Consider the following 22,307-nt stretch of genomic DNA (forward strand, 5'->3'; position numbering starts at 1 on the left):
TTGTTTTTTTTGTCTTTTTTTTTTTTTTTTTTTTTAACAGTTCTTTATCACCTCCAACATGGACTCTGTCGTGATTTGAAACCATCCGAATAAATAAGATGAAGGGAGGGCTGGAGGGGCTGAGCCCCTTCCCCACAGGCCCTGCCCCCGACCCCCATGGGTGTGGAAGACCCCAGGCCCCCTCCCCTGGGGTGAAGGGCTGGCCTGCGGGGAGGGGGCCTGGCTGGCTGGGCTGAGTTCTGTGTTTTAGAAAAAAGAAGTCCCCTCCCAGTCTTGGGGGGTGGCAGGGGCCCAGGCCTCAGTGAGGGGGTGTGGGGAGGTGCCCCCTCTCCAGAGCCCGGTCCCCCCCCAGGGTGGGGGACAAACCCAGACCTTATTGCTCACAGATGCCTCCGCCACGCTGCCCACGTGTGGACACGTGTCCCTGCGCGCGGAGGGCAGAGGGGAGAAGCCCCAAGAAAACAGAGGGAGAGGGGTGGACCCGCTGGGGGGGCCTGCCCTGCTGGAGGGGAGCGGGGAGGTTGGGGAGGACTTAAAAACCACAAGAATAAATAGGTTCGTGTATCAAGAACAAGCTAGGGTTTCACCAGCTAAATAGGACTGAAAAAATCTCAAGACGAGCAAAAATAATCCCATTAAGACCCCGGACGTCGCTGGCTGCGGGGACCACCCCGCAGAACACAGGTTCCCCCCGGGCGCCGCTCGGCTACCATTACTGTTATTAATAATTATTATTACTTTAATGATTCCACTTCCCCTTTTATAAATAAATTAGGCATAACCACGTCTCGGCAAAACTTAAAGAAACAAAGAGAACATCGTGGTTCCTTTAAACTTGCAAACTGGATGAAGGAACAGAAATATACACAAATGTCCTTACAGGGCAACAAGGAGGATAAATAGTTAACATAGCAATAAGTTAAAACTACAAGAAGCTCAATTCGGCAAAAAAGTACAAGAAAGTTAACTGGTGCCAGTTTATGTCTTTTTTTTTTTTTTTTTTTTTTTAATCTCTTCTGTGTGTGGTTTTTTTTTCCTCTTCCTTTTTTTGTCGCTTTTTTTCTCTTCTGTATTTTTTTTTTTTTTTGTCGCTTTTTTGATTTTTTTTTTTTTCTTTTTGTTCCTTGCAGCAGAAGCTCCACAGACGTTTAATAACAACACCGGGAGGGGTGGGGGAGAGAGAGCTGGGCAGCCAGATGGGGCCATGGCCAGACACCAAACGCAGGGACACTGGAGGAAGGGCAACTGAGGCTGAAATCGGGGTTTGCAATTCTTGGTTCTGACTGGGCCCACTTCAGGGGGTGGGGGGCTGCGAGGGCTCCAGGTGGCTCCGGCCTTTGGCTTCTGTTGGACTTTTTTTTTTTTTTTTTTTTTCCTTAAAACAAAGGATGAAAACTAGGGGGATGGAAAGTCCAAACAAAAGCCAAGACCAGGGCTCAGGATGGGGGCTGTATCCACTGCCCTCACCAATCTGGAAAGACAGAAAAACCCAACAAACTCAAAGGGGGTGACGAGTGGATGGGAAGGGAACGTGGGGCTGGGCCCCTGGGCCCGTCCACCCTGGGCCTGGCAGGGAGTGGTGGGTGCTTGCTGCTGGGGAGCCCCTGGAGCCGGGAGGCCCAGGCTGGGCCTCCCCCTTGGCTTCATGGGCCAGAGCCTTGGCCCAGGGAGGCTCAGCCCCAGGGGTGGGGTGAGGGGGTGGGTCCTTTGGCCTCAAGTATTGGGGGGGCTGCGTCCAGCCCACCATGACGCCGAAAGGGGAACGAGGTATCGTGTGTCTGGATGCATGGACGCTGTGTGTGAATGCCTGTGTTTGTGGGTGGCAGGGACCACTGAGGAGCCAGGAGAGAGCTCTGCAGAGAACCTGGGGCAGGGGTGAGTGGGGCTGAGCGCCAGGAGAAGGGGCCCTTGCGGGACAAAATGGGCTATGGACTGGGCTGGGATCTGGGCTGTGACCTCTCGCCTGGGCCTGAGGGATGCTATGGGCATGTCTGTGTGTCCCTGGGTGTTGTGATTGTGTGACTGGGTGTCTAGATGTGTGTCCAAATGCATCTGTCCGACTTTCACATGGCCACGTGCGAAAACGTTCCCAGGTCCACATGTGCACGTGGCCACCTCTATCCCCAGCCACATTTGCCCATGTCCACGTTCACTGTGGCCACATTCATGTAGCCCCAGGCTCTCTGGTCTTCTGTGTTTATCCACGTGTTTGTCTGCATGTGTGAGTTGGGCCAAGGAGTTCCTGAGGCATATCTCTGGGTCCGTCTGTGCTGTTGTGTGTCCCTGGGGAAGGGGGTGTGTGTGTGGGCGTGCCCCTGCGTGTCTTTGCGTGGCTGTGTTTCTCTGGCCCTGTGGACCCTCAGCCCCTAAGTCCTGCTCCCTGTCCCTGCCCCAGGTGGTAAACATAACCTGCCAAAATATTTTCTTTTTTTTTTTTTTATCTTTTTTTGTGGTTTTTTTTTTTTTTCAAGTTCAAGAATCCCCAGTAAAAATTCTCCACGAGGTCTTTTTTCCCTTTTTACAAAAATAGAGTTTTCTTCCCCTCCCACCCCCCCCTTTTTTTTTCATTTTGTTTCTGTTTCCAGCCCCTCCCCCTGCTCCTCATTCCACTGAGGGGCCTCTGGGCCAGGGATGCCCACACCCCTCTATATTTCACTTTTTTGGGGATTTTTAAACCTGTTCCCCCTTCTCAGGCTCACCTAGGTGTTGGGGAGACCTGGGCCTGGGGGCCTGGGAGGGCACCCCCAGTGCCCCCCCAAGCCATCCATGGAGGGTGGTTGAGGGTGGGCTGGGGGCACATCTCTGCTTTCACTTTAGCCGAAAAAGGAAACAAAAACCTTCGCCATGAACAAAACCAAGACGAGAGAGTGAACAGCCCAGCCTGGGGAAAGGGGGGCAGGAGGACAGGGTGGGGGACCCCCAGGCACCCCCCCATTCCCTGCAGACCTTCCCACCAATTGCTCACCCTGTGGCTTCTGCAGGGACGCGAGGCCCTCCTGCCGTCCGTGGTCTGCCTGCGCTGTCTCTCTCGGGCCCCTCTCTCTCTCTCTCTCTCTCTCTCTCTCTCTCTCTCTCTTTCTCTGTCTCTGCTGCCCGGGGAGGGTGGGGAGGGCGGCGGTGGCTCAGGCCTTGTGCTGTTTGCTGGTCTTGAAGGACACCTGCAGCACGCGCTCACCCAGACGGTAGCCATTGAGGCTGGCGATGGCCATGGCCGCCTCATCATAGTTGGTCATGGTGACAAAGCCGAAGCCCTTGCACTTGTTGGTGGTGAAGTCGCGGATGACCTTGACGTTGGTGACTGCCCCGAAGGGCCCGAATAGCTGCCATAGCACGCTCTCATCCGCCTCCGGAGACAGGTTGTACACGAAGATGCACCAGCCGGCGCCCGCCGCACCCCCGGACAGGCCCACACCCGCGAGGCCACTCATGCCGTCGATGGCGATGGGTGAGAACCTGGCGATGAGCGACAGGGGACTACTTTGGGGGTCACGCGGGCTCTGCCCTGACCCCCGGCATGCCCCCTGAGCATGCAGCGACTTTGGGACTGTGTGACCCTGCCAAGGCCCCTTGACCTCCGTGACCCCACCTGAAGACCCACACTCTGAGCCACTCTGAGACATCAGCCTCAGAGCTTCCTCCTGACCTGTAGCCCTGTCTTGACCTCTGACCCTCCCTGAATGTTAGGTCCTCACCCACGATCCTGCCCTGAGCCCTGATGTACCCCCTGACCCGGTGACCTTGGGCTCTACCTGGTCTTTGGCCCTGTCAACCCTGACCCCTTCCCCACCCCTCAGCACCTCTTCTCACCCAACTCCTGCCTTTGTGCCCCCTCAGACCCCATCCCCCAACCCTGCCCCATTTTGCTCCACTGGCCACCCTGCCAGGAACAGGCCCACCCAGAAGGGCAGCGCCAGAACCAGGGTGCAAAAGTGGCCTTCAAGTGCCTCCCTCAGGTCTCAGCTATCACCTCCTCGGGGCAGCCTATGCTGACTCACAAAGTGGCCACCTCCTCCCTCTGGCCCTCTCCGGCCTTTAAATTAAATCGGATTAATTTAAATCGGATATTTATTCTTGGCTCCTTCTTCCCTGCAAGGTTTTGTTTTCTGGGTATCCCAGCCTAGAACAACTTCCAGCAGCATCAGTAGGCACTTGGGAGGGGTTTGCAGAGTGAAGAAATGAGTGAAAGGACAGAACTGATGCCACGCCTTCCTGAGGCTCCTCCACTCAACTCAGGACCCCCGAACCCAAAGGGCCTGAGCTGTTCATTTGATCTCTGGGTTTGCTTCCTCCTCCCAGTCTTTGCACAAGCTGTTCCTGCTGCCAGGAACACCAGTTCTGCTCTGCCCCTGTCTCCTGAGTGATGTCTCCACTGGGTCCCCATCATCTGTCTCCTGCTCCCTTTGCAGCCCAGACCACTGATCATCTGTCTCCTTCTCCTCTGGACTGAAATAAATAATGGCAGTAATAATAATTGCAAGAGCCACTGCCTTTTACTAAGCGAGCAGGCACTGTGTGCCAAGCACTGGGCTCAGTCAGCATCATTCCATCTCCACCAGGTACCAGGTCAGGCCACACTTGATTCCCACAAGCCAAGTGCCTGGCACTCAACATGTGCTCAGCAGCTCTTGATGCTATAAACATGGGGACCTTCACAAGGTCAGGAACATGGACAACATACTGGGGGGGCCTCAAGGTTCAACCTCAACTACGAGGCAGAAGGGGGCATTCTGTGACTCTCAGCAAAGATGATCAACAGTGGCCAGTGGGGGCGTAGCTGTAACCCAGTCAAGACTGCAGACTTTTCACTGGGATGGGGAGGGCCACAGGCAGGGCCCCCTGGGCCATGTTTCATAGTCACTCTTTGATAGTCCCCCAAAACTCTCTCTCTCTCCCTTCTTTCCTCTTCCTTCCTTCCTTTCTTTTCCTGTCTTTTTAGGGCCCCCTCACATCATATGGAAGTTCCCAGGCTAGGGTTAAATGGGAGCTGCAGCTGCCGGCTTATGCCACAGCCACACAGCAATGCTGGCTCCGAGCCATGTCTGTGACCTACACCGTAGCTCACGGCAACGCTGGATCCTTAATCCACTGAGTGGGGCCAGGGATCGAACCCATGTCCTCATGGATACTAGTCAGGTTCATTTCCGCTGAGCCAGGAAGGGAACTCCCTTTTTCTTTTTAAAAAATTTATTTTATTTTTCTTTTTAGGGTCACGCCTGTGGTATGTGGACGTTCCCAGGCTAGGGGTTGAACCTGAGCAGCAGCTGCTGGTCACAGCCACAGCAACACTGGATCCAAGCCTTATTTGCGACTTACAACACAGCTTGTCCCAACGCCAGATCCATAACCCACTGAGTGAGGCCAGGGATCGAACCTGCATCCTCATGTCCTCATGGATACTAGCTGGGTTCTTAATCTGACAAGCCACAAAGGGAACCCCTGGCAAATCTCTTAATGGCCATGCTCAGTCCTGGTAGTGAAGTGGGGGAGGGGTCCATCCGGGCAAGGGTCCAAGGAGGAATGTCGAGGGGCTGGGGGCAGCGGGGCGGGGGCACTATTACCTCTTGACTCCGTAGGCCATGTTGAGCAAATTGTCGAGCCTGTGGAGGCGGAAGAGGTGGTCACTGGTGGTTTCTGGGCACACCCCCCAGGCTGTGACGCCCGGCAGTCAGCCTGCCATCCCCGCCCCCACCTAACAGTCCAGCAGCACCAGCCCTGCCCCCGCCCGCCTGCTCCCCGCCCGGCTGGACACCGCCTGGCACGGAACCGTGGTGGCTCGGGCACCGCCTCTTGCCTGCCCTGCCACTGCTCAGACTGCCCCGGCGTCCTCATCCTCCTTCTCCTGGCCACCCAACCGTGCTTGACTGCCCCCTCCCACCCAGGGTTTGGGTCCCCAGAAGGGAACTTTGGAGTCTCTTCTCCACATTGCCTGGACCAGCAGGGACAACGCTGCTCTAAGCCTTAGGGTCACCGTCTGTAAAAACGGGGACAAGAAAAGCTCCACTCTCACGGGGTTGCTGTGCAGAAAAAGTAAGGGTACCTGGCCTGCAGGGAGCCCTCATGGAACGTGGCTGAAGAAACTGAGGTTCAGGCAGCCGGCGCCTTGTATCCAAGAAACAAGGGGGCAGTCAGGGCTGGACCCCGTCAGGTGATTCTAAAACTTTTTTTTTTTTTCTTGTCATTTCTTGGGCCGATCCCGCAGCATATGGAGGTTCCCAGGCTAGGGGTCAAGTCAGAGCTGCAGCTGCAAGGATCCAAGCCGCGTCTGCAACCTACACCACAGCTCACGGCAACGTCGGATCCTTAACCCCCTGAGCAAGGCCAGGGATCGAACCCCAAACCTCATGGTTCCTGGTCGGATTTGTTAACCACTGAGCCACGACGGGAACTCCTAATTCTAAAACTCTTGACGCCAATAATGCCACAGTGAAGGGCACACACTGAGCACCTGCCCTATACAAGGGCCTGGCCTCAGCTGGCCTCACACGCCCCCATGTTTCGTCTTTGCTGCCCTCAGAAGCCTCAGAGTGGGCACCGTCCTGGTGTCTCCCTTGTGGGAATGGGGTGGGGTTCGGGAGGACAGCTACTAGCCTAGGGCACGCGGCTAGCAGCTGGGGCATCTGGAGGGCAGGGAGCAGCAGGGGCTCACCGGAAGCGCTGTGTCTGATGGTGCAGGGGGCCTGCGTAGCGCCGGGCTGAGGACTGGTAGAGATGAGTGAGCAGGGCCTGCCCGGTCTTCTGACTTGGGTTGTTGGCAAACTTGACCGTGATGGGCTCGGCCGCGCCCAGCGGCTTCTGCCCGTTCAGTCCTTTGATGGCCTCCTCGGCCTCAATCCTTTTGTCAAAGCGGATGAATCCCACACCCCGAGAGACACCTGCCAGGGCGGGAGGACGTCATGAGGGTCTCGCCCCCTCCTGCGTGACCCCGCCCCCTCGCCACCGCCATTTCCGGTTTCTCCATTCTTGTCCCTCCTCAGTGCCTTTGCCCAGCGCTCCCGCCAAGTGTGCCCTCCCCAGCAGCCTGACCTGTGACCTGGTCCACCAGGATGCGAGAAGTGATGATGCGGCCGTACTGGGAGAAGAGCTGCTCCATTTCTTTCTGGCTCATGGTCTTGGGGAGCCCGCTGACGTACAGGTTTGCATCCCGGATGGAGGCAGAGCTGGGTCTGGCGTAGGACACCTGAGGGAGGGGGGGTCAGGCGGACAGGGGTGAGGGCAAGAGCCATTTCACAGATGGGGAGGGTGAGGCCACATCCAAACCGCCACTGAGAGGCACAAATCCCTCATCTGTTTACTCAGTAAAAACTTCGAGTAGTCACCATGGGTGGTGGGTGGGGTCGAACAGGGCTTGAGGGAGGGGACATGGCCGTGGCCCAGACAACGTGGCCTGGCCTGCATAGAGCAGTGAGAGAGGGTTGGTCATCTGATGAGGTCAAAGGAACTGTGCTTCTAGGGTCACATGTCTCTCTGGGCACCTCAGGGACCCTCACCTCTTTAGCTCATGTTCTCAGGCTAGACATACTATCAACAGCATTGACAAGACCCACTCCTTTGGAAAGTGAACCTGGGATGCAGGCCCTTTCTCTTCCCAACTACACTGGGTTCCTCAGATCTTTGGCCCCCAGCTCCACCCTGACAACTGCCAAATGTCTGTCCCCAACATGGGCCTTTCCCTGGAGCTGCACACCTATGTGACACCTCCGGGCACCCCACAAGGAGGCCTCCTGAAGCGTCACACTCAGCAACCCCAGCTTGCCTAGTCATGGCAGTTCTGTCCTCCTGGGTGTTCAGGTCCCCAGCCTGTGGTTGTCCTCGAGGCCTCTATCACACCTACATCCAACCAACATCCATTCTGTCAGCTTCACCTTCCTCATCCAGCATTAACACACATCTCCCCACTTCCACTGCCCTCCCATTGCCCACTCAGACCAGTGCTGATTCCCCTGCCCCACCCTCGGCCTCTGCAGGCTGTTCACCCTACAGCTGCCAGGGGGCACCTGGGAGCATTTGAACCAGGTCACATCCCTCTGCCTAGAAACCTCCGTGGCTCCCACCTTCCTCAGTGTTAAAATGCTTCCTATGGCCCACAAGGTCCTGCATAACCTGCCCCATCACCTGCCTCCCCTCATCTCTGTGCAGTGTCCCCCTCAATATCTCTGTTCCAGGCATATAGGCCTCTTCCATGTACCCCAGACACACCAGTTGTGTGCCCCCCTCAGGGCCTTTGCACTTGCTGTTTCTCTGGGCTTGCAACTCTTCCTCACCTTTCTTCTCCAGGTCAATATCCTCCCTGTCCTCTCTCATCTGAATTTGGCCCGTCCTCCACCCTTAGCCCCATTTCTCTCTCTCAGAGCACTTCTCTCAGTTGTGAATTAGACACGTTTCAGTTCGATCCTTCGATTCATGTCAGTAATTATGGTCCAGCCCAACAATGAAACTCTCTGCAGCTGTTTAAAAAATGGTGGACATGTATATTTATTTCCCCAGAAACAGTGGTGAGTATTGTAAAGTGGGGGAAAGAAAAGTCCATTTACAGAGCAGCGAGTATTGTGTGACCCCATCTCATTGTGTGTTTATCAGTGTCCTGGCAACGCGGTCTGGAGGGCCCACCCCCAAACAGTAACAGGGTGACTTAGAGCTGGCAGAGGCAGGGGTGGGGTGGGGTGGGGGGTGTGAGGTGGAATTAACTCCTTTCTCTTATTTCTGTCGATGTCTATTTTCTCTTTCTTCCAAATTAACCTCTGGGTAGATAGGGGTCACTGTCAAGGGTCTGGCTTTTGTTTGGGGCTGTGTGTTATGAGGGCATATTGCTTCGTTAGAAATAACTAATTAAAAACCTAACAAAGTGAATAAATTGGGCCAAGGGTGGATGGGGGTGAGGGTGCTCATGGGGTGGGAGTAGGGGGATTCTAATTGATGCAATTGTGCGCACCTGGGGTCCTCCAGAAAAAACGACAAACACCACAGCTGCTATTATTTCTGTAATAATTAAAACCCACGGTCATGTATATGACAGTTTCTACTCTCCCTCTGCCCATGGGGCTGTGAGTTTTGAGGGGTGAGGACTTGCTGATGGATTGGAGCTGAGTTCCTAGGTGGGCCTTTGGGGTCAGGGGTCATCTTCAGGAGCCTGTCTCATTCTTCCAAGATGTGGGCTGACCCAGGTCCCTCACAGGTATGGGCTCCTCCCCCACTTCCTCACCTGGATGGGACCTGGCACACGACAGGTGGCTGGAAATATCACGGGCAGAATCTGCTGGAAAACCTAGTCAGGACCAACCACACAACACTGCTGTCCCGGTGTACACACACACACACACACACACACACACGGCCTCACTGAGATACCCACTACATAACCATGGTGACTACACCAGCAGGATGGTGACACCAGGCCACTGCCACATTCACAGCAACTCTGGGGGTCTTGGATTATCACACTAAGTCACAGAGCAACACACCTGTCACAATACCACACAAGCCCTCAGTGTTACATATGTTCCACCCTGAATGGGGTACAGGTAGACACACCCACACAACTTCACTATGCTATACAAACACTCTGTCACAGCCAGACACACCCACTCAGCCCCATGAGGTCACAGCTGGAGTTGCAGTGTGTCACAAAGCCCTGTCAAATAAACACTACATCTCATAGGCACTTAATGACACACCCAGAGTCTATAATAGCCAGACTCAAAGGATGTCAGCCACTCACATAGCCATGGGGACCCACAAATACTGTCCCGTCACACACAGTGGCCCTCAGGGTCATTTCATCACTAGGGTCCACCTTCACGCCTGGGGGGCTTCTGGGTCTACTTGATGTGGAGGGATCCATCAGGCGCTCCTTGGCCTCCCCATCAGGGAGAGGGTAAGATTCCTGCACCTCTGTTCCCATGGTGAAGTGGGGGCCAGATGGGCATCCTCCCCAACCCAGCCTCCCCCAGGATTCAGGAGCAGATTTGTGGGGCGGAGTCCAGACACCCCCCCAGGCGAACCTAGAGAGGGAGTTTCCATGGAGATCCCCCCCCAGGGAACTTGGGCTGCAGGGTCCCAGCTGCAGCTGCTGAGAGGGGAGGTCATGGGGGGAGGGGCATTGCACAAAGGTGGGGGAGGGGCCCACCCCTAATCCCACCCTCCTAGACCCTAGTTAGTCTCCAGATGGCAGATGGGCCCCACCCCTCCCCCATTTCCATGACAAAGGCAGGCAGGGGGTTGCCCACTGGACCCTGGTCACTTTCTCCTACTGCTAAGGGGGTGGGTACTTCCAGGGCTTGGCTGACTCTTTGAGTGGCCAGATAATGTAAGACTGATCATCTCCCAATTGACAAGTGAGGAAACTGAGGTTCAGGGAGGCGAAGCCATTGCATCCCCAACATTCAGAATGCTTTTGGGGAGTGATTGAACCCCTTAGGGGATGAGCCATGGAGGAGGACGGATGGCAGTAGCAGTGTCTAGGGAGGTAAGGCCTTGGCGGTTGGGTGGCAGTGAAGGTCAGTCCAGGTAATAAAGAGGAAATGAGCACATCTAGATGGGAAGTCACAGGGACGGGGAATGAGGGCGCTGACCTTGATGGTCTTCGTCTGCAGTTTGAGGCCGTTGAGGGTGTTGATGGCTTTGTCTGCATCGTTGGGGTCAGAGTAGTTCACAAACCCGTAGCCGAGGCTCTGCCCTGCAGGCAGGACCAGGACGATGACCTCCCTGCCAGAGTCCTCCCAGACCCAGGCCTGAGGGGCTGACTACCACCCTCAAGGTTATGAGAACTAAGATTACACCCTTATCTGTTCCCCTACCACCCTGTCCCCGGGACACCTCAGACCCCTCAGGGACCCACCTGCTCCCATCACCTTCCACCTGGGGTCATACCTGTCTCCCCATCACACCACAGACTCCCCCAGGGTTCCATTAGCCCCTATCACCTCCTATCTGGGGTCACACCTGTCTCCACACCACACCTGTACTCCTGAAGCTACCACCTCTGTCCCCTACCCCCGCCCCCACCTGCCAGCAGCCACACCTGTGATTTTGTCCCGAACCAACTTGCAGGACTCAATGTCGCCAATGCTGCCGAAGAGGCTCTTGAACTCATCCTGGGTCATGTTCTGGGGCAGGTAGTTGACAATGAGGTTGGTCTTGCTGTCATCAGTGGCTCCGTTTGTCCCAAGGAGTGGCCCGTTGGGCAGGGCCGGGCCGGCTGGGCCCCCCGCCACCTGAGACTCCATAGCCCCGAGTATCTGCTGAAGACAACAGGCCGCACCTGCTCACGGCCCAGTCCCTACACCAGGGACCAGTGGGAGTGAGGAGGGGCTCCGTGGTGATAGATCTGTCAAGTCTGATATGGGCTTGAACATGTGGTGGAGATTTTATTCTTATAGTCCCTTCCACTGCTTGAGCACTTTACATGTGGTTTTACTGTGAAATAATACATATATAAATGCCACATGTCTATTTACATGGATGTTTGCCTGTTTGTCTAAAACATGCCTGCATTTTTAGCATAATGAAATGAATACTTTTGTCCTCAAAATAAGAATTTAAACTTTTTTTTTTTTTTTTTTGCTTTTTAGGGCCCCACCCACGGCATATGGAGGTTCCCAGGCTGGGGTCTAATTGGAGGTCCAGCTGCCAGCCTATGCCACAGCCACAGCAACACCAGATCTGAGCCACGTGTGCGACCTACACCATAGTTCATGGCAATGCCAGATCCTTAACCCACTAAGTGAGGCCAGGGATCAAACCTACAACCTCATGGTTTCTATTGGATTTGTTTCTGCTGTGTCACGATGAGAACTCCAGAATTTAAACATTTTTGTTAGCTTTGAAGCCTTCATAATCCCATCCCTGACCATATATTTCCTTCCTCCCACCAAAGGTAATTCCTATCCTAAATATATTAATATTACTTTTGCTGCATGCATAATTTTCCAACTAGGCATTTACTTCCCAAAGTTTTTTCCACTGAGCTATTTTGGGTTTTTTATGTATAACATAAAAACATCTGCAAATATGACAGTTTTATTCCTTTATCTCCAATCTTTACCTGTTATTTATTTTTCTTATTGCAGAGGTTACAATGTGATAGTGGCGTATGTATTCTTGCTTTAAACATTTCATAACTAAATGTGATGTTTACTATATTTTGTAGATGGCTTTTATCAAGTTAAGAATGGTTAATTTTATTTCTTGTATCCTAACAAGATATTTTTATTTTTATTTTTTTCTAACAAGATATTTTTATTTATTTATTTATTTTTTTTTTGTCTTTTTTTTTTTGTTGTTGTTGTTGTTGCTATTTCTTGGGCCGCTCCCGCGGCATATGGAGGTTCCCAGGCCAGGGGTCGAATCGGAGCTGTAGCCACCGGCCTACGCCAGAGCCACAGCAATGCAGGATCCGAGCCGTGTCTGCAACCTACACCACAGCTCACGGCAACACCGGATCCTTAACCCACTGAGCAAGGGCAGGGACCGAACCCGCAACCTCATGGTTCCTAGTCGGATTCGTTAACCACTGCGCCACAAAGGGAACTCCATAACAAGATATTTTTAAATTTTTGTTTCTTTTTTAAAAAGTTTATGTTTTTACAAAATTTTTTTTAAAGAATGGATATTGAATTTTATTGAATGTCTTTTTCTACATCTATTGAAATGATTTTTTGCTTTAATGTGTTAATATCATTGATTACATTAAGTTAACTTTCCTAAGCTAAAGTTGGTCATGTTGCAGTTTTGTTTATATACATTGTTTGATTTTTTTTTTTCCCCATGCCTGTGGCTTGTGGAAGTTCCTGGGCCAGGCACTGAACCTGTGCCATAGTAACAACCCCAGCCGCTACAGTGACAGTGCTGGATCCTTAACCCACTGTGTTACAAAGGAATTCCTACATTGCTTGATTTGATTTGCAAAAAATAAAAAATAAAAAAAGAATTTTTTGGAGTTCCCATCATGGTGCAGCAGAAATGAATCCGACTAGGAATCATGAGGTTGCGGGTTTGATCCCTAGCCTTACTCAGTGGGTCAAGGATCTGGTGTTGCTGTGGCTGTGGTGTAGGCCAGCAGCTACAGCTCCAATTAGACCCCTAGCCTGGGAACCTCCATATGCCACAGGTGCGGCCCTATAAAGAAAAAAAGACTGAAAAAAAAAAAAAGAATTTTTCCCCCCACACTCACAGCATGCAGAAGTTTCTGTGCCAGGGATGGAACCCTCACCACAGCAGTGACAGCACTGGATCCCTAGCCTGCTGAGCCACAAGGGAACTTCTGATTTGCCATGTTTTTTGACGGTTCTTTGTTTAGAATTTTTGACCTCTATGTTCAAGAAAAATATGCTTTTATACATTTTTTTTTGGATATGTGTGCAGTGGCTTGATGTGGCTTGATGTAATATCTCAGCTCCCAGACCAGGTATTGAACCTGGGCTATAGCAGTGAAAATGTAGAGACCTAACCACTAGACCACCAGGCAACTCCCCCAAAATATGCTTTTTAAAAATATAATTCACACAAAGGCTCAGGTAGAAGTTAATGTAGGCTATGACAAATGAGCAATCTGAGGCTCAGAGATGTTAAGGAACATGTTGAAGTCACACAGCATATCAGTGATGGCCCTGAAAGGCAAATGCAGACCTGTCTAGACCTGAAGACTACTCTTTCATTCTCTGACTATGACAGTCAATCAGGCAGGTACCATTCTGACAGCTCATCACTGTATGTCCTTGGATTTGCTGTGGTTCACTTTGCTGAAAACTCAAAAACAATTAATAATGGCTAATTTTTTTTTTCTTGTCTTTTTAGGGCCACACCCATGGCATGTGGAAGTTCCTAGGCTAGGAGTCGAATCGGAGCTCCAGCTGCTGGCCTACACCACAGCCACAGCAACATGGGATCTGAGCTGTGTCTGTGACCTACACCACAGCTCACAGCAAGGCCAGATCCTTAACCCACTGAACAAGGCCAGGGATCGAACCTGCCTCCTTGTGGATCCTAGTCGGTTCATTAACTGCTGAGCCATGAAGAGAACTCCCAATAATGGCTTTTTTAACGGCCATGTAGAGAAGAATTTTAAAGCCACATCTGGGCTGGGCTTGATTGGTATTGTGTGCCACAGGGACGGGAAGGTAAAGTGGCTGGCATTTCTTTAAGTCTTCTCCTATGGCAAAGTTGGTTAATAGATTGGTAGGGTCTTCCTAGAAGTATGAATTAGGAAGGATTTAAAGTCATATTCAGTTTCAGCAGTGGAAAGACCACTGTAATTGATTAGCAATGTCTGTTTTGGCCACAGAAAGAGCCAGCAGGTACACATCATCTCAGCCATCCCTGCACCAAAATGCAGTAACATAATTGTTCCCAAATATTGGGCATACTGTGTGCCAGGCACAGAGCAAAGCTGTCTGCAGACAGTGTTTCTTCTTCACAACAACTCTGAAAAGAGGGTTTTTTTTATTTCTTCCCACTCCACAGACACGATGGACTAAATCCTTATGTCCCTCCAAATTTATATGCTGAAACCCTCATCCCCGATGTGATGGTATTTGGATGTAATTAGGTCATGAGGGTGGAGCCTTATAAAAAGGGACAGGAGAGAGATGATTTCTCTCTCCACCATGTGAGGACACAGTGATAACACGGCTTGTCTGCCAACCAGGAAGCAGGCACTCACCAGGAACTGAATCAGCTCACACCTTGATCTTGGACTTCCCAGCCTCCAGAATTATGAGAAATAGATGTTTGCTGTTTGAGCTACCCAGTTTATGGTATTTTAGTCAGCCCGAGCTGACTAAGACAACAGATGAGGAAATTGATATTCAGAGACGTTTGAAAAATTACCGGCGATTATGCAGCCTATAAATGGTGAAGCTCATCTGTACATGAGCTTTTCTGGTTGAGAGTCTGTATTTCTAACTTCCACTGACAATCAAGACTAGTGCTGGCTCTAACATTTCCCAGCTGTGTGTCCTCAGGAAGGCTACTTAACACTTCTGGACCTCTCCTCCACTTTGTTGCGAACTCCAAATTACTGATAGTGACCAGAGAATGATCTAAAGCGAATTGTAGGTGTGGCTGGAAAGCATTCTGGGGTCCGTTAGCCATGTCTGCCATAGACATAGTCACGGGAAATGAAAGTAGCTTGTCATGTCCAATAGATATGCCTCCTGATGTTATCAATCATCTGGCTCCATTGACACCTATCGAGTCAGGTACCAGGCACTGTGTGAAGTGCTGCAAGGCATCATTTCACTTATTTCTCCCAACAGCTTTTTTCCTTTTTTGGTTTTTTTTTTTTTTTAGGGCCACACCCGTGGCATGTGGAAGTTCCCAGGCTTGGGGTCAAATTGGAGCTATAGCTGCTAGTCTACACCACAGCCACAGGAATGCCAGATCCCAGCCGCATCTGCAACCTACACCACAGCTCACGGCAACTCCAGATCCTTAATCCGCTGAGCGAGGCCAGGGATCAGACTCGCATCCTCATGGATCCTAGTTGGGTTTGTTAACCTCTGAGCCACAAAGGGAACTCCCTCTCCCAACAGCTTTTGAAAGATGACAACACACAGGAAACAGCTTAGAGATGCTGGGTGATATGAATGGGGAACTCTATTTCAAACGTGGATGTGTTGGATTTCAGAGCTGTTTTTAATGACTGGCCAATATATTTGGGGCAGCTCTGCCACCTTAGAGCTGTATGTCCTCAGGGATAATCTTAGGTCTTCTTTGGGTTTCTGCTTCCTTTACTTTTTTTTTGGGGGGGTGGTTCTTCTTAGGGCCACACCCAAGACATATGGAAATTCCCAGGCTAAGGGTTGAATTGGAGCTGTAACTGCTGGCCTATACCACAGCCACAGCAGTGCCAGAGCCGAGCTATGTCTGTGATATACACCACAGGACAAGGCTATGTTGGATCCTTAACGCACTGAGCAGGGCCAGGGATTGAACCCGTCGTCATGGGTACTAGTCAGGTTCGTTACTGCTGAGCCATTTATTCTTATTTACAGGATAGCAGAGGGTCAACACCCCTGCACCTCCATTTGGCTGGGAGTGACTGTCTGGGGAGCTGCCTGGAGGATTATTCTGAAGCTACATCCAGGCTCACCAGGAACACAAACTGTACGGATGAACAGTGTCTGCCACAGGTGTCTGAAATAAAGCAGTAATGTGCAGGCCACATATTGCATCCTGATCTTGTAACATTAATACTTTACTAATAAATGGCCATGTATTGAGGGCCTGCTATGTGCCAATTTAATTTTTTTAACTGTATGGCTGCACTTATGGCATATGGAAGTTCCCAGACCAGGGACTGAATCGAGCCACACCTGTGGCCAGATCCTTTAAACCACTGTGCCCAGCCAGGGATGGAATCAGCACCTCCGCAGCAACCTGAGCTGATGCAGTTGTATTCTTAATCCACTGCACCACATCGGAAACTCCCAGACAAAATTCTTTATGTGAAAATTTCCAGGCAATTCTCCCAACAATGAATGTTATGGGACTCTTCTCCATTTAACAGAGGAGAAAACTTAATCTCATTGAAAGAGGGGGGCTTTGCACAAGGTTGGGTAGCATATAGAAGATGGACCAAGAATTCAAATCCAGCATTTAGACTCCAGAGCCCTCTCTCTTAATGAGAAGGCCAAAATAACATGCCTCTCTGGGCTTCTGTTGCACCGCTAAAGATGTGGCACAGAGGTCCTCCATGTATGGGGAGATGGAGTCTGCATTCCTGTCTGGGCTTAGTAAATTAGAGTTCTGTGATTGGTTTATAATGTCTGCTATGGGAGCCAGCAAAGCAGTCAGCAGTACACAAGCCACTGTTTCAGGACACACCAGATTCCAATTTTGGCAGCCTTATTACATGCCAGGCACCGAACACATGCAGTTTCCATTCCCTTCCCACAACCACACTGAAAGCTGGAGATATATCCATTTCTCAGATGGAGAAATTGAGGGTGAAAGGGACCTGTGCCTTGCCAGGATGACAGGGGGAAGTGCCAGTGATGGTGTTAGGTTTGACCTCTTGATCTGATGACCCCAGAACCTATAGGATTACTGGTTCTCCACCTCTGGAAATGCTGTCCTTAACTGGGATGGGGTTTAGAGGTGACTGGGGGTTCCCACTCAGGTTCTTGAGGACCAGCCTGCTAATTTCACCACCACCCCATCTCCCTCCCATCTGTGCCAGAGCTTAGAGGGATCAGTGTCGCATTTCCTCCAAGGCTGAGCCGGCTGAGCTGCTAATAGGGATCGGATTGGTGGAGGCCACACCCGCCCTGCTTCAGTCCACAGCAAATGCATGGCCTAGGATGACACAGGGAACACAGGGACCTTTGAGAGCTGTCCAGGACAGGGATGAAGAAGTGAAGTCAGAAGAGAGGAAGGCAGATCAAAGACAGAGAGGCAGACTCTGAGTTGGAGCAAGGAAACCTTTGCTTCCTCTCTCCACCTCTCTTGCTGGGTCTCTCCCTTTCTGTTTCTCTTTCCTTCTTTTCCCCTCAGTTTCTCTCTCTTCTCCTCTGCCCCCATCTCTCCCCTCTGAACACTTCTCTATCTCCCCCTCCTTCTCCGATTCTTACGCACCATTGTACATACATGTGATATATGGTTTTCACAGTCAACATACCTGGGGTCACTTGCTGTGTCAGACCCCCTTGGTCCCCAGTGGTGCCTCTGGCCTTAGTCATAGTGACAGATGCCTGGGTACTGTCTGACAATAGGGCATTGAATGGCTATGCATGGTAAGGCTGGACCACCACGTGGTGCTAATTGAGCCTCCTACTTCTGGGCCCTTCTCCCTCCATATAGGGCCCTCACTGTCTCAACTCATTCCTTCACTTCTTCCCAGTCTGTCCCCATCGTGGGTCTCTGCCAGATCACACTTCATCAGAGGTGACCAGGACTCTGAGAGCTTCAAGGCCCTTGTGTGACCTCTGACCACACCCTCTCCCTTTTGTGCATTAGCTTCTCTTTTTCAAATGAGGGCACAGATCAGAGCAATGGATGCTGGACTGTTGTAGGGGTACTGAGAGTCCGCAGGAGGCCTCATGCACGTTTCTGGACTTGAGTGAGCAGCGAGAGGCACACAGGAAGAAGAAGCAGGCCTGAAATCACACAGCAGAAAAAGCAGGCCTCTCTTAGGCCTCCTTTCTCAGAGCCAGGTGGGCGGGTCCCAGGATCCAGCAGGGGAGAGGCCCAGGCACGAAGGGAGTGCTAAGCATCCCTCCACTCACTATGCTCGCTACTACTCGAAAAAGAGGTCCAGAAAGAGACACAGTGTACAGAGACACACACAGAGAGACCCGAGAAACAGAAAGAGCGGAAGAAGGAGGCCCGGGCGCCGGGACCAGACAAAGGACGCTCGGCGGCGCGGGGAGCGGAGTCGCGCGGTGGGGGCAGGGGTGGAGCCGGGGTGGGGCTAGGCTTGGCCAACCCCGCCCCCGTGATACGCCTGGGCTGCGGAGTGGAAATCCGAGGGCTCGGGTGAGGCCGGGCCCTCGGGGCCCCCGGGGTGTGGCCTAGATGGGCGGGGCAGGGGCGTGGTTAGGAAGGGCGTGGTCGGGCGTGGCTGCGCACTCGGGAGCTGACCAGCTCAGTGGCTGCTGAAAGCACCGGGCGCTGGACGAGTGGCGCCGGCAGGCGGGCGGGCGCTCTCAAGGTCACCCCGCGGCCCAGAGCTCTGGCGGGGTGGGTCGCCTAGACATGGCCTAGGGGGCCTGCCTGAGTCCCTTACCCCATCCCCTGGGGGGCGGGGGCTCAGGAGCCGCGGAGCACCCCCCCCCCCTCCCGCGGGCTCTCCTTTCCCCTCCCCCTCCCCGCAGCCTGAGGCGCCCGCGCGAGGCTACGGCCCGCGAAGAAGCGCCGAGAAACAAAGGGACGCGGCGGCAGTGGCGGCGGGCCCGCGGGGCCTCCGGGCGCGCCCCCTCCTCTCCCCTCCCCGCTTGCCGCAAGGTCGACGGGCTCGAGGACAAGACGCCCGGCTTCCGGGCGCGGTCGAGGCCCAGGGCGCGCGATCCGACGCCACCCCTTCCCTGGGGCTCTTGGGGACTACTTGCCGCCTTATCCTGGTCCAGCACCAGTGACTGGGGCCCTGCGTTTGCCTGGGAGGCCTGCTGGGTCCGGGCCTGGATGGAGGATGCCTCCTCCGCCGCGGCGGCCCCTCCCCCATCAGGCCTGATGAAGGGGGGGCAACCTGTCCCCAGGGAGCCGTAGGATGGCCCCCGAATCGCAACTCGGTTCCCTAAGGCCTCTCACGCCAGACTCTGAGCGCCCACAGCACTTTGGGCGCGGTCCTGCCCACTCTCAGGCCCCGAGGCTCGGTCCTACCCCCCCCCACCCGGGCCTAGCTAGGCCTGGTCCTACCCCCCCATCTCCATCTCCTCGGAGCCTGTGCCTAAGCACTTTCCGACCAGGTTCCCTCTCAGCGACAGGAGAATACCTACAGTGACCATTCTTGTGTGCCCGGCGGGCGCGGTCCGTGTTGAGGGCGGCTCCGGGGGTCGTGCACTCCTTGGGGGGCGCTCGATTCTCACGCCGGGGTCCTGCCCGGGCGGCCTCTGGTGCGGCCGCTGCAGAGGTCTCGGTGAGGGCAGCGGCTCCCTCGAGGGTCGGAGACGGGCCCGAGCCCGGGTACGCGCGCGCGGATAACCGGGCCCCGGGGTGGCCTGCGGACAGCAGGGGATGGAAAGAGGGAGCGGACGCGGGATTGAGAACGCCCCCTGCGCGGCCCCGCGGGGCCCGGGGAGCTTGCGCTTCCCGACAGAGATCGCGGCGCTCTGCCTTTCGCCGCCGCCCCTCCGCCCGGCCTGTCCAGTCCCCGGTGTTCAGTCCTCTCCCCTCGCCCGCCCTCCCTCCCTCCCTCCTGCCCGCGCTGCGCGCTCCGCGCTCTGGGCCGCGCCGCCGCCGCCCCCAGCCCTTTATAGCAGCAGCTGCTAGCGCCGGCGTCTCTTATTGGCTGTGGCAACGGAGCCCCGCCTCCTCGCGGCGCCCGACGGCGCGGCAGGTGGAAGCGAGCGCGCGCTGACCAGGAATCCGCACTCGCAGAAAGCGCATCCTGGGGGCTCGGGTTGCCAGGTTTGGGGCCTTTTGCTCTCATGTATCCTGCTTCCAGCGTTAGAGCCCCTTCTTGGGCTGACTTTCTGCCCAGAAGACAGGAAGGGTTCCCCTCTGCCCAGCACCCGGAACTGGAGGAGCAAAGAGGGTGAGGGCCTTATTGTACTACCTTCAGGAGGTACTGTTCCCGGGAGAGGACTGGAGAGGGATGAGGAATTTCATCCTTCAATACTTCAATGGGCAGAAGCCCGTGTCCCCAGATTTGGAGGGCAACAGGTGTAGTCTCAAGAGCAAGGGAGGAGGGTGAGTGGGCTAGGACCTAGTCTGCTCGCATAAGGAATTGGGATCCTGTGGATTTTGAGAGGTCTAGGTGTCTCTAGGGTTCAAAAGAGGGGGCGGGTAATAGGCACCCTACAGTGCAGCGGGACGCAGCACGGCTCCAAAGGGGATGAAGTTTGGGGTTCCAGGCAAACCCCGCTGGTCCCCTACCGACCCGGGAAACCATAGGTCCTCCTCGGTCCCCCAAAACTTCGAGTGGATGGTTCTTCCATGAAAATATCCTGGCTTCTGGGGCCTGTGATTGGTCCGCCTGTAGAGTTGTGTTACCTCTCTGATAGAGGGGGATCTGGCCTTTATCTCAGGCGATAGAGGGTGGCGCAATCTCCTTTGGAGCGCAGGCACAATCGCACGTTTTTGTCGGTGCGGCCATAAGGCGCGAGGAGTTGTTCTCAGTAGAGCACTAGGGGCGCCTTCGAGTGAGGCTTCAGCACCACAGACAGCGATCCGACGGCCCTGCCCCAGCGCGGCTGGAAGGGTAGCCCGGGTCTTCTAACAGGAGAGTCGCAGTCTAAACCAGATCCTCGTCCCTGCACGCCCTTTTAGGCTCCACACTGTCCGAGAGTACCCTCAAACCTAGCGTGGAGAGCTTAATTTGACCAATCAGAGATGGCCTTCAAGAGGACCAATTGAGGAAAGATGCCTTCGAGATTGAGCCAATGGGAACGCGCGCGGCAGAGAGCCCGGCTACGCCGATGGAAAAGGAAGGCCAATCATAACGGCCCGCGCAATCTGGGTGGTGGCGCTGCAGGTTCCAGTTTGGCCCCTCTTGGGTTTGCCAGGGCTACCTGGCTCCCGACCGTGGGGACCCCGAGCGATGGCTTGTTCCTTCACCCCTTGTCCCTCCTGGAAACTGTGCCAGTGTTGGGAAAGGGTCTACTCCTGGGCGCGCAGACCCGGCTGCAGTTCCCATGGAAACTGCTGGCTCCCGGTAGAGCAGGGATAGCGAAGGGGACTGAGCCTTTGCGGAGAGGCTCGCGGGGGCGGCCTCAGCAGCCAGACTCGCTCATCATTGCCGACTCATTCGTCCCCAGCTGGGGTGGCCCGGGGTCCGAATAATAAAATGAGGCCTAGCCGCAGCCCCGCCCCCACGAGCTGCTGAGGAGCCAGCGGGGCCAATCTGCTAGTGGCGCCACAGGGCTCCTCCCAGCACGTGCCTGGGCTCGCGGCTGCGGTCCCGAGAGTCATGTGGTTGCGGCCACTAGGGCCCACGCGGCTTGCGCGCCACCTGGCGGCTGCATGGCCTGAAATCGTTCCCCGCCCCTGTCCCTGGCGGCCCACAGGAGGAGGAGGAGGCAGCCTCAGCATCCTCCTCCGGGAAATGGGGCCAGGGCAGTCGCCCCGCTGCTGCCAACTCCCCAACCCCCTGCGGCTTCCTGTTCCAGGAACAAGTCGAGCCCGTTCTACCTCGGGGCTTTGGCACTGGCTGTTCCTTCGGCCAGGGATTACCTCCCCCCGGCTTTCTTCACGGATGGAACCTCTTTGTCATTCTGGACTGTGCTCAAATGCCACCTCCCCAAAGAGGCCCTCCCTGACCACCGACCTAAACAGCAGACCCAGAAACATAATCACTATTTTCTGCACGGCACTTGTCACAGCTGTAGATGTCTTATTTAGGGGTTTACTGAACATCTCCCAAACTACTCCCTGAGAAATCTGAGGGATTAAGAGAGGGAGTGAGGATCCCGAGTCCTGGGAGACGGTCAGGACCCCCAATCTTCCGCATCTGACTCTATCAGAGAAGAGGATGTTTATGGTTGCTAGGCCCAGGTAGCCAAGACAAAGAAGAGTTTGACAGAAAAGGGCAAGAAAGAGCGCTGTTCTGCGGCATGTAGCGGCATGTGCCCTTGTCCACATTGCCCAGGAAGGGACCAGGTTGGAGAGGAAGAGGGGCCCGCCCTCCCCAATCATCCAGGCCTAGGGGAAGGATA

At 54.1% G+C, this 22,307-nt stretch overlaps 1 protein-coding gene across 3 annotated transcripts; it reads right to left on the bottom strand.

Moving 5' to 3' along the window:
• Window positions 1-985: 985 nt before the first annotated feature.
• Window positions 986-19,880, bottom strand: ELAVL3 (ELAV like RNA binding protein 3). Of its 3 annotated transcripts, none has more exons than XM_021083878.2 (7): window positions 19,431-19,880; window positions 11,018-11,234; window positions 10,569-10,672; window positions 7,024-7,177; window positions 6,647-6,872; window positions 5,559-5,597; window positions 986-3,474 (listed from the first exon to the last, which is right to left on the bottom strand). In XM_021083878.2, exons 1-7 carry the CDS (start codon window positions 19,437-19,439, stop codon window positions 3,123-3,125), a joined length of 1,101 nt encoding a protein of 366 aa, XP_020939537.1. In that variant the 5' UTR covers window positions 19,440-19,880; the 3' UTR covers window positions 986-3,122. The 3 variants fall into 3 exon arrangements, with proteins under 3 accessions (XP_020939537.1, XP_020939538.1, XP_005654836.2); XM_021083879.2 differs by having other exon boundaries at window positions 11,018-11,237; XM_005654779.4 differs by having other exon boundaries at window positions 1,354-3,453; window positions 11,018-11,237.
• Window positions 19,881-22,307: the final 2,427 nt, after the last annotated feature.

The sequence above is a fragment of the Sus scrofa genome, chromosome 2, assembly GCF_054392235.1.
Source record: "Sus scrofa isolate SSC_HxYL_T2T_F1_AM1 chromosome 2, Sscrofa_HxYL_maternal_Yorkshire_Landrace_v2.0, whole genome shotgun sequence".
Taxonomy (NCBI): domain Eukaryota; kingdom Metazoa; phylum Chordata; class Mammalia; order Artiodactyla; family Suidae; genus Sus; species Sus scrofa.